This window comes from Schistocerca gregaria, chromosome 1 (genome assembly GCF_023897955.1).
Source record: "Schistocerca gregaria isolate iqSchGreg1 chromosome 1, iqSchGreg1.2, whole genome shotgun sequence".
Lineage (NCBI taxonomy): Eukaryota > Metazoa > Arthropoda > Insecta > Orthoptera > Acrididae > Schistocerca > Schistocerca gregaria.
The window spans coordinates 728,516,466-728,531,736 of NC_064920.1; the positions used below are offsets into that span (position 1 = coordinate 728,516,466).

Sequence of the window (15,271 nt, forward strand, 5' to 3'; positions counted from 1 at the left end):
CCACTGTTTTCTCTAAGGTTTAAGCTCACAGATTTTAGGTTCCTGGAACATCAAATCTGTAGCCACTCCTCTTCGTAGACAGACAACAACCACATTCAAATGCTTGCTCCAAATGTGAGACAAAATGGATTTTGTTGATAGTGTTGCCTATTTCCGTAATTCCACCATACTGAGATCCAGTCTCTCTGCCTTCATTACCATTGAGGAATATACTAATTGTTTGGACCTTTATTAAATTAAAATTCATTCCCTCATGAAGAGGAAACCCCCTTAAAAGAAGTAGAAGTAGTAGTGGTGGTAGTAGTGACTGACAATTCGCAAATTTTCACAAACACAACTTTTATTTATTTAAGTTCACAAGGTTGATGACAGAACAAACGAAAGGTAACAATAACGATGCCAGTAAAAGTCTCCTAACAGAGGCAAGAAAAAGTTCACTTCTAATTTTCCACAAATGTTCGTGGTAAAACACACACACGTAACAGTCCAACTCAGAGTCAAAGACATAATCTTCAACGACCACGAGGACGGCATCCAGCGTGAACTGCCTTTCAGGGCTGGTTCTAGCCCCTAAATAGCTGTCTCCAGCCAATCAGGGTTTGGCGTAGTGATACTTCCTGCAGGCCGTGGCTCAAGCTCCCCCTGCAGGAATTAGTGCTTGGAATGTCTGTTTCCTTTATCTTGTATAACAATAGCAGGTGTTTACCATAGTGCTATTGGTGTGCCTTTGGCATAGACAACCTTGTCCTCGGTTGTGTAATATGGGTTGCCGGCCCTCAGGGGGTACCTTGGCTCTGGTATAACAGTAGTAGTAGTAGTAGTAGTAGTAGTAGTAGTATTCCAGTCACATCCTTCAATGACATTGGTAAAAATAAGTATGATGTGTAATATCTGCAGTTCTTTATCATTATCTTTATGTCTTGCGTGAAACGAAACTCATTTTCAGTCTGGACCAAATTCTTTACAATGCACATGGGGGTTCCCACTCTAAAGAATTGATATACGAGCTTATTTGTAAGAGTGGCCAATATTTTCATTTAAAACCAAGGGGTCACTGAACCTATAGGAAATTCTCAAATACCTTAAATTCCAGCATTTTAACCAAAACATTTGATAGGGCGATAATTTTTTTTATGGAAATTATTCACTTGTCACATACTGTAGCTCTGTATTTACAGGCATATAGAGTTAAGTAAAACTGTTTCCAGTTATTAACCATACATGCTGCTTTAATAAGTTAATACATTACGTGTAATTCTAAGAACTCTCAAGGTTTCTATAAAAGTCTTTGGAAGATGGTTGTTTATTATTGTATGTCATGTTCGCTCTTGTTTGTTTTCATAGTGATATCTTTGGTGTTTATTGCAAAGATACCAAAATTTTATCATTGGGTGATCTCCAATGCCCATGACAAGGAACAAAATGGCTGACTAGCTTCCAGTCACTCAATAACACGATTCATGTAAATAGTTTGTGTGTCCTTTCCATGAAAGTACTAACAATCAAATGATCATCTCAGTTTAAATTATCTGTACACCAGATGGGTGAATTTAATCTTCAGATGTTATAGTAATCATGAGGAGGAAAGTTGTTTGAAGTTAGGAGTAATAAATGATATAATCAATAGTGTGAGAGAGTGGAAACAATCAGGAAATTCCGGTAATAAAATTTCAATATAATTGAACAAACAGTTCATTACAAATAATATGACATCAAGGAGACAAACATCAACGGAAACAGGGTGGTATTTCACAATCCCAACACCATGGATAGTAATGGGAAAATACAAACTTTTTTCACATTGCATCGGATATGGAGGTGCACAAGTATTGAATAGCAACAAACAGGACCAAATGTGATGCTCTCAATATCATTTTTACACACACACACACACCCCCACACACCCACACACACACACACACACACACACACAGATAGATAGATAGAGAGAGGAGAGAAATTAGACTTAAATCACTGATGGAGATGCAAGTAAAAAATATAATACATATGAACATAAAATATTAACATACATACATATGTGCCACACAAATTCTAGTTCGCGCAAAACAGAGGAACTAATTTCAATTTTTACGGAATGAAAATAAATGGAATGCTCAATAAATGAAACCAAAGTAACCACATACAATAGAGATAAAACACAGCACCAGATGTTTTCTGACAATCACCCCATTACAAAAATGCACCAGAAAAAGAGTTATAAAAGTGCTCATCTTCTATTACCTAAAAAAAAAAACTGCATTTGCACCTTCCTGTTTGGACATCATCATAAGGACTGTTCTTTCAGCAGTCACACTTTCAAAATGTGTGGCACATTGCATAACAATAAAATAACTATTTGTACAACATTTCAGAAATACTGGAGTTATGTCTGTAATGGACACATTCATGAATAACTAAATACTGCACTACTGAATACAAAAATTCGCATTGGTTTTGGTTCATCTTGATTAATCGAAAATAGAATGCCTTCAAAAACCACTCACACATAGCTGTACTTCAGCATTTTAATTTGGACTTTATAAAGAAGAGTCCATTATCATATACATTTCACAGTTAAGTTTTCTATAGTTTAACATTTTGTGTAACACATGAAACCTCCACCGTGAAATGCAACTTTCTTGCAGGCACCAATTTTCACAGTTATTTCTGTAAACATTTTTCAAGCATCCAAAATGTAGGACTCCACATTTTTCACATACTTACAAACATACATAAATTTGTTAATCAGCTGCCACATACATTTGTATTAAATAACATCCAAACTACAACTTCCTTATGTACATTATTCACATTATGTAAACAAAAATATATTTATATTTCTCTCTGAGATATCAAACTTCTGTGAGATTTTAAAAATGTATTAAAACTACAATGTGTGATGTGTGTTTAATGCATCCACTGGGGAATAATAAAAGAATGAAAAATGAAAATAAGACCTAATTCTGCATCCTCGGTTACAAATAGTTCTGTGGGCTTACATAAAAAAAGGTGCATTTGGGAAGATTCAGTCATTATTATAAGATTTAGCCTATATATAATACATTTGCTGAAAAAGAATACCAGTAACTTTACAGTGAGACTTTGAAGCAATGTCACTTAACAAAATACACAAATTAAGATTGTAATATACAGTACAGACCAATGATTATATCACATTAACAGTACAGTTAATATGTATCACCCTAGTATCAGAGCGTGTTGTGCAATGTGAATATAAAAGCATGTTCTACAGATATACAGCATGTTAAAACTGTGTCCATGTCGCTATACAATTAAATATCAGACAATGCATTAGCAACTTTTAATAGAAATGGTGCGAAAACTCTGGGAGTTTCAGCAAGCATAAAAGAAATTGCCAAGGACTGAATCATACAGAAGTACAAAGTTCAAAACAATGAATGGTTTACTACAAAATGCACTGACTGGTCACTGAAACCGAGCTGCAGAATCAATGAAAAATTCTGTGATGCGATGACCTAAAACACAATGTTTCAAGAGGCTACTATCCAAACTTTTAACACTAAAAACATGTTGTATGAAAATATGTTCTCACTGGAATGACTGATAATTCAAGTGAAAGTTTAATGGTGCTGATCATCAGTCGCCTCGATCAAACAATGTTCTGACCGAGATAATACATTGATATAACAAAAATGTGTATAAAAGGGATGTGTCTTCATTCCTGTTCATCAACTAGTTTCACTTAGTGTCTTCTAATACGTTTATTAAATAACAGAAATATAAATATATATGATGATGATTTGTACACGTTTTAAAACACTAACATCTTGAATGCTTCACAATGTACAGTTGTTATGTATGTTTACTCTTCTTTGATCTTTTCCTCCTACGTTTTCTCATACTGCCTGTAGCACTATTTGTTTCCTCTGATGGTGTTGGTGATGTAGGGCTTGATGGTAGTTCTTCACCCTCAGGGTCTTCTTCATTTCCATTCATATCACCATCACCTGTCTCCTCATTTTCAGGATTAGAAAGTTCCAAGGAAATTATCTTCTCTTTTAAAGTCTCCACCTAATAAACAACAACAAAACATACAAATAATACAACACAATGCAGAAGAAATAGAAAATAGTTATTGCTCTGTGTTACATGAATATTTAATAAAATTTAAATGCTGAAGCCATTTTGGAAAACCACTTTATACCGTCAGTTTTATTACACATCACTGGCCAGTTTCAGTCTTTTGGCATTTTCATATTTATAGCATTTTGAACCTCTACTGTGCTATGCAGACTCAGATGCTTGTCCTAAAGTATAAATTTCAACATCTGTATATGGGGCAATTAAATGAAAATGAGACAGACAGGAAAAAAATAAGAAATAATTTATTATTTAAAAAGTAACTTTCATAAATGTTAATGCATTTATCCCTGTGTGAGACAAGAAGGTCAGTGCCTTCATGTTAAAATGCTTTATGTTGCCTATGGAACCATGATTACCCCCAGGCATGCACCTCAAATCGATGGCCCAGAATGGCTTCCCTCAAGGCTCCAAAAATTTGGAAATCACATGGCAAGAGACTGGGACTGAATGGTATATGTGTTCACACAGGACCCTATGCAAAAACTGAAGCATGCAATGAAGTCCAAACAACCAGGAATGTTGACAGACGGCATTATTCTGCTGCACAATAACATCGACACACTTACTGCCTATGTCATTATGACTTCGCTGCAGAAGTTTCGCTGAGAAGCCCGTACACATCCTTCATACAGCCCTCATCTCTCCCCACGCGGTTTCCATATTTTTGGAACCTGAGAGGGTAGAGCCCTTTAAGAATGACTGCAGACAAGGCCATGCGCACATGTCCTGTTGTGATGTTAGGAACTACTGCACCAAAGTCAGCAAGCGTTTTGACGGCTCAGAACGTGTTGAGACTAAGCTGTCCCAGAGCTCAGTGGACCGCTCATGTTTTTGATAGTCATCAATAGATTGGGGGGGGGGGGGGGGGGGGGGTGCTCCCTTTGACTCTCAGAGACAGGCAGAAACTGTGAAAATGAGACAACCATAGAACAGCCAGCAGGTAAATGCATGCTCTGCTGTGTGGTCAGAAAAACCTGGGGACCAGGCCACTGACAAGAAATGAGCAGAGGTTAACTGCCATGGATGAACTGAGTGACCGGCATAAACATTAAAATATGACTAAATCTATTAAAAACTGAACCCAACTAGTACTGTGAAGTCAAATAACATGGTTACAGAGACAAAATGAAGTTGGAAAATTTGCATTTCAGCAAAACCTTAAGCTGTTTTCACAAACAAAGCATCTCTGGATAGGCCTCACTGTCCATTTTTTAAAAAAAGAGAGAGAGATCATAGAAGATTTTTTTAATAAACATTACCTATTTTTAACTTACAAGCTGGGAAGTGCACCCTAAGACAAATCTTTGCCTAAAAAATTAATGAAACATTGAAAGTAGTACCAGCATTACTAAGTACACAGAGACAGGGGCATATGAATGTACTTAGTTTTAATTGTTTATATTTATTAGCAACAAAACAGCATAAAGTAGTGTTTACCTAGACAAAATCATTATTTCAGAATAAAACATTTAACTTAAGAGAAAAACAAAGAGCAGCAAGGGAAATCTGAGGAAATTTACATACAAATTAATGTATGATACATGTGTATAATATTACATTTACTGTTTTAAGTACATTTCAGAAGTCTAAAGTTTATGTGTTTGACTCAAATCAAAGCGAGGCCTTAAATAGGGGCAGCCATTTTGCCCGAGGCAGCTGTGTTTGGATTCGTAGACAGTAGGTTTTGAAAGCTGGGAGAGTGAACATGTATGGATGACGTGCAGGGCACATCTCAATTGTGTCGGAATTTTTCTAGGTATTGAATTAGAGACTTAATATTCACATATGTTGCCAGCAAATATTCAGAAATATTTTCTACTTATGTACTTTCTTTATTTTGCAACAGGTAAACTTTTCTGAACTCAAAGAAGTTTACCCTAGTTATTTATAAGTGATCTACACTTGAAATTTAGCTAGGTCAGAATTGTAGAACTTTAACTTCAGACTTGTGCTAAATGAACTTCGGTTTAATTTCTGAGATTTTTCCAGAAGTTTACACAACACATAACATGAAACACTGCTGTGCCTTGGGTGAAGCTCACTCTCAGTGTAGCCAACTCTTAGAAATACAACCACACACTCAGATGCCCAATAAACAGTGACTTTCTAACTTCCAACTGATAATTCCTGCAGGTGCACACGAGGGCTCACGAGCTAGAAGTTTACAGAGCAATTGTTTTGCTGTTCAACAAGTAAGAACAAAGGTACAATCATGGTTCCGTAGGCATCTGCAAACATTGTTCCATTATGGCAATGAGATAAATATGTTAACAGTTATGGTGATTACTTTTTAACAAATAAACATTTTACTTACTTTTTTCCATCTAACTCATTTTCATTTGACTGCTCTGTATGTATATGGTCCTGCACATCACAACCTGCTCCCAATCGCACATTATACAGCATATCATGTAAGTTAAAACACTAGTGACAGTTAGCTTGCTGTTAACAGATAGGTTTATCTACGAGGAAACAAAAGGACACATGGAGCTGTTAGTATTGCTTTTACTTACAAGACATGTTGGAATCAGTTTACAATGTGTAAGACCATATACATAAAAATTCGATGTTTGTGCATGGAAACAAACATCTGTCAGCATGTAGCATGAAATAGGTTTTAAGTATGATACACGTGTAATCAATGTTACACATTTGAAGATGGCATAAGACAAACTGCCCAGTAATGTGATATATACCGGGTGCCCCTCCTACGGGTCACCAGGCATGTTTTCTCTGGTGTTTCGGCATATATCTGCAATTTTATTTATGTAGCTCAAGTCAGACCAACCAAGTTCTGCTCCTCATGTCTCTCACACAGTGGCCAGCACTGATGGAAAGCATTTGTTTGTATCCCAACACAAACAAAATTATTTTTATATCTTAATTTTATGCTGTCATTCTATAGAGTGGCCCTAAACTAATCTAGTGCGTCATTCATGTCATCGGTATCTATTAACAGGAACAGTAAAACATAAAGAAGAATCAGTACTCCAGCAGCGACTGAGCAGTGCTTCTGCATGGTGGTGGTAGCCGTCAGCACAGGCCAGAGCAGTGATGTCACTGCCAGAGTACTGGTTATTCTTCATGTCTTACTGCTGCTGTTAATACACATCGACAAAACAAATATTGCACTAGACTAATTTCAGACTGCTCTGTCAAATGGGCACGTAAAATGCCACTTTAAAAATCATTTCATTTGATACAGGGTGAAAAAAGAAAGAAAACCATGTGCTTTCCATTGACACTGGGTGATGAGTGGTCTTGTTTGAGCCAATTCCAGGTACACATTTCAAAAGCAAAATTGCAAATACCTGCCAAAATATCAGAGGAAATGCACCTGGCAACTCACAGGAGAGACAACCTGTATATACACTGTGGAATAAAAGCATCTTGCATAATAAAGCTGACAGCCTACAGTGGTTTTCAAACTGATTTCATCATTCAGAAGTTACAACTAGTTTGTGCATCTGCACAGGAAGATTTATTTATTTAGCGTATGGCATTAGCAACTGTGGTCACACATGAAGAAATGTAATAAAACAGATCACATTTATATATGAATATGACTCTTCCAACTTGAGTAAACGTGAATGTACTGAGCATTTGATAAAAAACAACAAATACGCAATTTAATGATTCTTTCTGGATTTTATTCAAAATTTTTAGTTAGTTAGACACTAACTAACCAAAAATAATGGACCTGCCATTAACCCTATTGTCTGGGAATAGGTTAACTATGACAGAGCACCCTCAAGTCAAATGTGGATGCACTGCAATAAAAATTATAAGTGTAGATAACGTTTAGAATGAGAATTCTGTACTGAATATAAAATGAGAAATTACAGTCCTAAATCAGAATCTACACACATACTGTATGAAAGGAACATTTAATACTCAGTAACTTGTAAACCTTTCCTTTATCTATTACTTTGATTTTGCACCTTTTCTTTGGTCACAGAAATTTCAGGTTTAGATACTTACATATTTCTCTTATTTTATCAGTAACTCTACTAAAGCGGGGAAGACAAGATTGTATTTTTGGATTTATGAGTAAATTAAGATTGTACATTATGGATATTTCAGAACACAGTATTTGAATATTATAAGAAATATCAACAGAGATAACTCTGAGCAGTCAATATTTGTTTATCACTAAATAGTTTCTGTGCATTTCAAGGCCATCTTCAGATGAGGCATTCAGGAGTTACATAGTCATGTTTGTGGTATGATGCTAAGAATTGGATCTTGCTTCTTGTGGCAATATCTGCATTACCGGTGATATTATCCACCTGGCAGATTTCATTTATGTACAGCATTGGAATGCTCTACTGTGGCAGAAATGTACATGTGAGTCCATGGCACAGCTTCTAGGTGGCAGCAAAGAAGTATACCTTACAGATAAATGCTCCTGTGACAGGTGGTGACAGTGCTCAATGTGTCTGCAATTATAATTATAACAGTAAGGGCCAGATTCCATATCTTGTTGAAATTAAAACCATCATCACGATTTGTTAAATTTTGTGCAACTTGAATGGTGAAGTGAAAGCTAAAATCTTTATGCTGCTGGAGTTTATAGAATGGCACACAATGACTTGCCTGAGTGTAGCAGATAGGTGTAGCATTGGTGCTCAATTCACTTCCCATGAACTGTTTGTGTTGTTTGGCCACTATGTGAACTGCCACAAGGGGTCAGGTGCATACCTGTCTCTCGGAGCAACAAGTTGCCCTTTACAGAACTGAGTGTGGCTGTATGTCTTCATAGGAGCAGGGCCTTTGCTAGATGTTTTGCCACCCTAGATGAGAACTAAAAAATAACACACAAGGATTGGAAGTAAAAAATACCACCACCCTCTTTTTTACTACCATCCGTCTCCACGATATACCGTCCCCCTCCCCCTCTTTTTTACTACCATCCGTCTCCACGATATACCCTCCCCCTCCCCCTCTTTTTTACTACCATCCGTCTCCACGATATACCCTCCCCCTCCACCAACACCGACATCCAATGACACAACAACACAAAGCTCCTTTTACACTTTTAACTGTCAAACTAAGGTTACCAGATGTCACCAATTACCATGCTTTAACCTCAATTGCTTGAAAACTGACTGAGGACAACAAGTGCCCTAAGTCTCTTTTTTTTCCCCTCAATTTTTGAAATTTCCCAAAATAATTGAAATAGGAAGAACGTACTGAACATTTTAAACTAGAACTGAATATAGCAGTGCAACCAAATTTGGCACCAACTACTCATTTTATTCAATTACAAGAAATTGGACCAATAAAGCACGAAACTATTGTCTGGCCCCAATGAATGTTTCCTGGAATTTGGACGTTATGCTGTACTGATGGAAGACATGGCGAAGCATCGAACCAGGTCATCTGGATAATCATGGTGTTATGTCATTTCTGTTTTAATTTTCTTCTTTCCATTTTTTCTCCGCATATGCTCAATTTTTTTACTATTTGATTTAAAATTAATTTCTCCGGTCTTTGCCACCCCTAAAATTTTGCCTAGTCTTGCCTGAAGGTAAAAAAGGCCGTGCACAGGAGAGGGAAAGATAACTCAGACACTGTGTTTCGCAAGTACCACATTTATCTTCGAAGAATGAGTACCACTGAAATCCAGAGAAACAGTTGGCTGTGTAGTGATACATATGACGCCAAGGGAGAGAGGTGTATTCCTAAGTCTTCCTACCAACAAACTATATTCTCAACAAAAGTAATTTACACAGTATGAAAATAAAGTAAAGTAATCTGTCTCGTTATACATACTCCAACTTGTGCACTGGTTTTATTTTATTGTGCATATGGATAACTATATTGAGGGGCAACAAGTGTCTTCAACATAGGACAGTGGACACTGCATTTTAGCAAGGTGAAACACCTTCATGGATGTGGCAATGAGCATTACTAGATCCACATTCCATCCTACAAGTGTGCAGACATCTCACAATATAGATTACAATCATACAGGTTGTGTCATAAAGGAAGCAGGATGAACTTTTGCAAAGGAGTGTGATAATGTAAGCTGAAAGAGTAATATGTAGGATAGATATGAGTTGTCACTACACTTATATCTGTGGCACTCAAAATTCTTGTGAATAGGATTCTGGCATGACTGCTAGTGGAGTACATCTTTTTGTTCACCAAGACACTAGGAGGGAGAGGATGATGGGCCCATTGCCCCAGCCGCCTTTTGCCACTGGTACTCAATTTGATGGCAAGCTGTGTGAGCTTGCAACAATGCTGGAGATACTGGAAGGAGGAAAAATCTCTGCTCCTGTCTAGGACTGAACCTGGGACCTTTGGGGCAAGAAACTAATGTTCTACCCACTAGAGCACCACAGCCACACAATGTGCTTGAGGATAGGAAAATATATCAAATGTCAAATTACAACTAGTGTGGAATATATATTCTTGAAATGTGATTGAAAAAGAAACACCTTTTTTTTTAAGTTGTAATAACAGCTTTGGTGATTAAGAGAAATTCACACCATTCATTCACATAAGCAAGCTTGCTTGTTTGAAGCTTTGTATGTCTTTTAATTATGCCTGTCTGCAACTTAATTTCCTAAGTGTTAACTCTGTATCTTTATTTCAATGAATATGTATCAGGATAGGGGCAAGAGTAGGCATGGTGATATGCAGCGAGTTCAGGATACTACTTAAGTTCCTGTAAAATTACTGTTTCACAGTGCAACTGATCTAATCAGAATTCACACTTCTCACAATTTTAGATCAGTTTTATTAACATTTATGTTAGGTTCAGCAATTTTCCCTCCTTTTTACCAGAGGAAGAAATTCTGAAATATTAACTGTAGTCCCTGCCATTATCTGATATACTGCTACTAACAACATGTTCACATCGGAATGTACCAGTGGTGTGAACTAGGTGTTATTACCCAAAAAATGCTAACCATTAGGCCAAATTGCTAGTCTGTTTATGCAGCTGCAACATCATCTGCTGAAACACAAGAATACTAGAAAGGCCAAGTATTATGCCAAAAAAATGTATGAAGACTACTGGAGAAGAGCCTGATGGACAAAGAAACAAAAATATACCATCATCAGCAACAAAATACGAAACAATACAAAATCAAGGATGGAATGTAACAATATACGAGAAGGAAAGTTGCAAAACGCACACATGCAACTGCAGTCTCAGGCAACTGAAACCACACTCAGGCACAGATTTGAACAAAGCACAAACACTATCATCCAGAACAAATAGAAGATGATGAGTTAATAGCCACAACTCTGGAAAATACTGATATCATTAGGACTGATAGTTTTATGGATTATGCTAGTGAAGTGTCACTATATACTGCATGTCTTGTTTCTGTTCTTGTTCTAAATAGGCACTTCATTCGGTGACATTTACAGATGTGTAGCATGTGATAGTGCTCCACTTGTAAAATTACTGATATGTATGCTATTATTACCTCTCCTCCCTGCCTCTCAGGCATAAATAAGGTAGTGTGCCGCCACAACCAAGTAATGAGTTCACTTCGCAGTATTATATATATCTGCTTGTGTCTGTATGTGCGGATGGATATGTGCGTGTGCGCGAGTGTACACCTGTCCTTTATTCCCCCTAAGGTAAGTCTTTCCGCTCCCGGGATTGGAATGACTCCTTACCCTCTCCCTTAAAACCCACATCCTTTCGTCTTTCCCTCTCCTTCCCTCATTCCTGAAGAAGCAACCGTCGGTTGCGAAAGCTAGAAATTCTGTGTGTGTGTCATATATATATATATATAGTGTAATTTAATGTTGCTGTTATTGCTGATGTTGTCTTCAGTCCAAATGTTGGTTTGTTGCAAATTTCCAGGCTTGTTGGTCTTGTGAAAGACTTTTCATTTCTCCACAACTACTGCTACTTACAAGAAATTGAGACTTCTTATGGTAGAAAAGCCTAACTCTTCCTCTACAACTTCAGCCACCACACTTTCCTCCATTATCACATAAACTATTCCTTGATGCCCCTGAATATGTCCTATCAGCCAACCAACATTTTAGTGAAGTTTGGCTTAAATTTCTTTTCTCCGTGTTGCAATTTAGTTCTTCCTCATTACTTATCCGATCTACCCATCTCATCTTCCACATTCATCCATAGTACCAAATTTCAAAAATTTTAGTTTCTTCTTGTCTCAACTGTTCATCATCTGTGTTTCACTTTTGTACAAGACTGCACTCCAGAGAAATACTTTTTGAAAATACTTGCTAACAGTTACATTCATATTTGATGTTACCAAAGTTCTCTTTTTCATAAACAATTTTCTTGCTATTGCCAGCCTACACTTTATACCCTCTCAACTTGAGCCATTAACAGTTACTAATAGAAAAAAGGAAACCCCAAAATCAAGGTCTGAAGACCATGTGGTAGTTGACAGCCCACCATGTCGTCATCATCACTGGTTGCGGTACAGATGTCACACGGTCAGCTTACCGCACTTCAGGCTGTTGTCGATACTTTACCTCAGAATAACTCCCTTTGTTCAGGTAGCTCCTCAATGGCATCACGAGGCACAGTGCAACCTCGTTCAGTACTCCTACCATGGAAAAGTCCCTCACAGTAATGGGATCCAGAAAACCCAGTTCACGAATTTGCTATGCTATGTAACATTGAACTTAGATCGACTGAATGAGTAGTGTTGAGCCAAATTACAATGACACACACTTTTCAACGTCTCTAAATCAGCTACTGATATGATTATTGTGCTTCAAACTGTTGTACTTTTTTGTAGATACACAATATTTATTCTTGAATGTTTTGTGTGTTAAAGATGGAGGAAAATAAGCAGAATAAATTTCTCAAAACACCTTCAAGAAAACTCTCCACAGCAAAAAAAAAAAAAAAAAAAAAAAAAAAAAAAAAAAAAAAAAAAAAAAAAAAAAAAATTGAAATAGTGAGATATTCATAAAGTACATCACAAAACATAATATAATTCTCAGACCTTAAGTCTCTCAACAACTGGATGCTGCCCACTATAGTGGACCAAAACACTTTATGGCAGTGTTTTGGTCTCGTACATCTTATACATCATGTGGAATAGTTTTATGATGGCTGGGTCGCTCATTGATTTCAATAATTCTGAAGAAATTTAATCTACTTCAGGGGTCTTGTTTCAGTGGTTTATCAAATTATTCTTGCTATATCACATCTCCCATATCATCATCATCTACTACTTCCCTTTATTTTTGTAACATTGTCATCAAGGTTCTTTCCTTCAATAGCTCTTATATATATTCCTTCCACCTTTCAGCCTTCTCTTGCTTAGGACTGGCTTGCCACCTAACCTCTTATAGTCATAAATGTGCTCCTCTTGCCTCCAAATCATTTTTTATTTTGCTATAAGAGGCATCTGTCTTTCTCACTGTCATGAGTACTTCTATGGGTTTTCATTTCTCCTCTAACCATTCCTGGTTTGCCATTTTTTACTTCCTGTCAATCTCATTTTCAAGACCCCTATATTTTCTTTACCCTGCAGCATTTTTTATACTTTCTGCTTTCATTAATTATCTCATGCTTTTTTTCCATTGGTTTCTCCTTGGCTTTGTTGTTTTGGCGCTTCGAAACTCTGCTGCATTTTCCTATTTCATCCCTCATAGTTCTCCATTTGTCTTCTATTGTATTCTTATCACCATTTCAATCAAACGTAGCCTGACGTTTCTTCCGAAACACTCACCTCTGGCCCTTTCAACTTATCCAATTTCAATACCTTTAATATCCAACATTTCTGTAATTTCTTTGGTTTTACTTTGTATTTCGTAATTAATAAATTGTCCTTAGGGTCCATATCTGCTGCTATAAATATTTTGCAGTTTACAATCTAGTTTCTAAATCGGTGTCCTACCCTTATACAGGGTGTTTGAAAATACCCATTACAAACTTCTACAACTTACTTGAATAGGAACCCATGTCTGGAAATGTACCGTTTCCATTCTACGACAGTTTTGATTCAGATTTGTATCTCATCCACTTCTGTTTGAGGAACTGAATTAGACATGATGCAGTACATTTATTAGCTAATATTTCAACATCCATTTTTCACTTAAGCACATTTGATAGTATTAACACTTGAATACTACATGTTTACACCATTTGAAACATAACAGAACCCAGCATACGGTACACACAGAAGAGCACCGAAGCATTACACAGTGGCTCGATGTGGTGATCACAAAGGTTGTTACTGAAATTGTACCTACGAAGCATCCCACCTCATGTCTCTTCAATTTATAGGGTAGTGGTTAGAACTTGTGGCATCAGATCTTCCTCTGTCTCTACAGGAGTCTTGTAAATTGCACTTTGCATATAATCTCACAAGTAGTCCACAGGAGTTAACTCCATGATCGTAGCAGCCACATGATTGGACAACACTGACCAATCCATTTTAGACCATAGCATCTGTTGAGATGTTACCAAACAATTCATGAAAAGTGAGGTGGTGCACCATCATGCTGAATCTACATTTCCTGGCACACCTACCAAGAACCAGTCCAACATGTTTTATAGGAACATCATGTATGTAGGACCAGTTAGCTGGAGTGGAAAGAGGTATGGCCCAATCACATGACCATCCAGAATACATGCCCTCGTGTCAATACCAAAGCGGTGTCTAAATCCCTTAACATGCATGGCACAAAGGTTTTCATCTGCCCAGACATGGCTGTTTTGCAAATTCAGAACACAGTTGCTACTGAACTTACATTCATTTGTGAACTGAACTCGATGTGGAATCTGGGATTTGTTGATGCAACAGTGCAGGAAAGACATGCATTGGCATATACCCTTTGTAAATGGTTCGGATGTAATTGTTACTCGTATAGAGCATCCCTGATGATACTGTGGCTAACATTCACAGCACACACTGCATAACTTGGGCAAAATGTTTGTGTAATGGCAGTCTACATTGCAGAAAACCTTCATGATACAGCCACCTAGCAGCTCTCTCATTACTGCGAGCTTTGCCATACACAAGGAACAAGTCTGTGTATTCTGAAAATGTAACCCAAACCACGTTTACATGAATCAAAGTTACAGAGGCATTGATTAGGTCTCACAGTAAGGCAGCCTGTAAGTGATATTAGGTGATCATTTGACATAGCTCACTTTAAACTGTCCACCCACTGCATATCGGGA

General features: G+C 37.1%; 1 protein-coding gene across 24 annotated transcripts in view; it reads right to left on the minus strand.

The window, feature by feature from the left end:
* Positions 1-1,654: 1,654 nt before the first annotated feature.
* Positions 1,655-15,271, minus strand: part of LOC126266876 (protein lap4) — a 528,757-nt gene continuing 515,140 nt past the window's right edge. For 23 of the 24 annotated variants that reach the window (XM_049971620.1, XM_049971569.1, XM_049971528.1 and 20 more), the window contains one exon: positions 1,655-4,053. In XM_049971620.1, coding sequence (XP_049827577.1) covers positions 3,835-4,053 — 219 coding nt within the window. In that variant the 3' untranslated portion in view covers positions 1,655-3,834. The remainder of the gene's footprint in view (positions 4,054-15,271) is intronic. The other variant, XM_049971597.1, reaches the window with a different exon arrangement.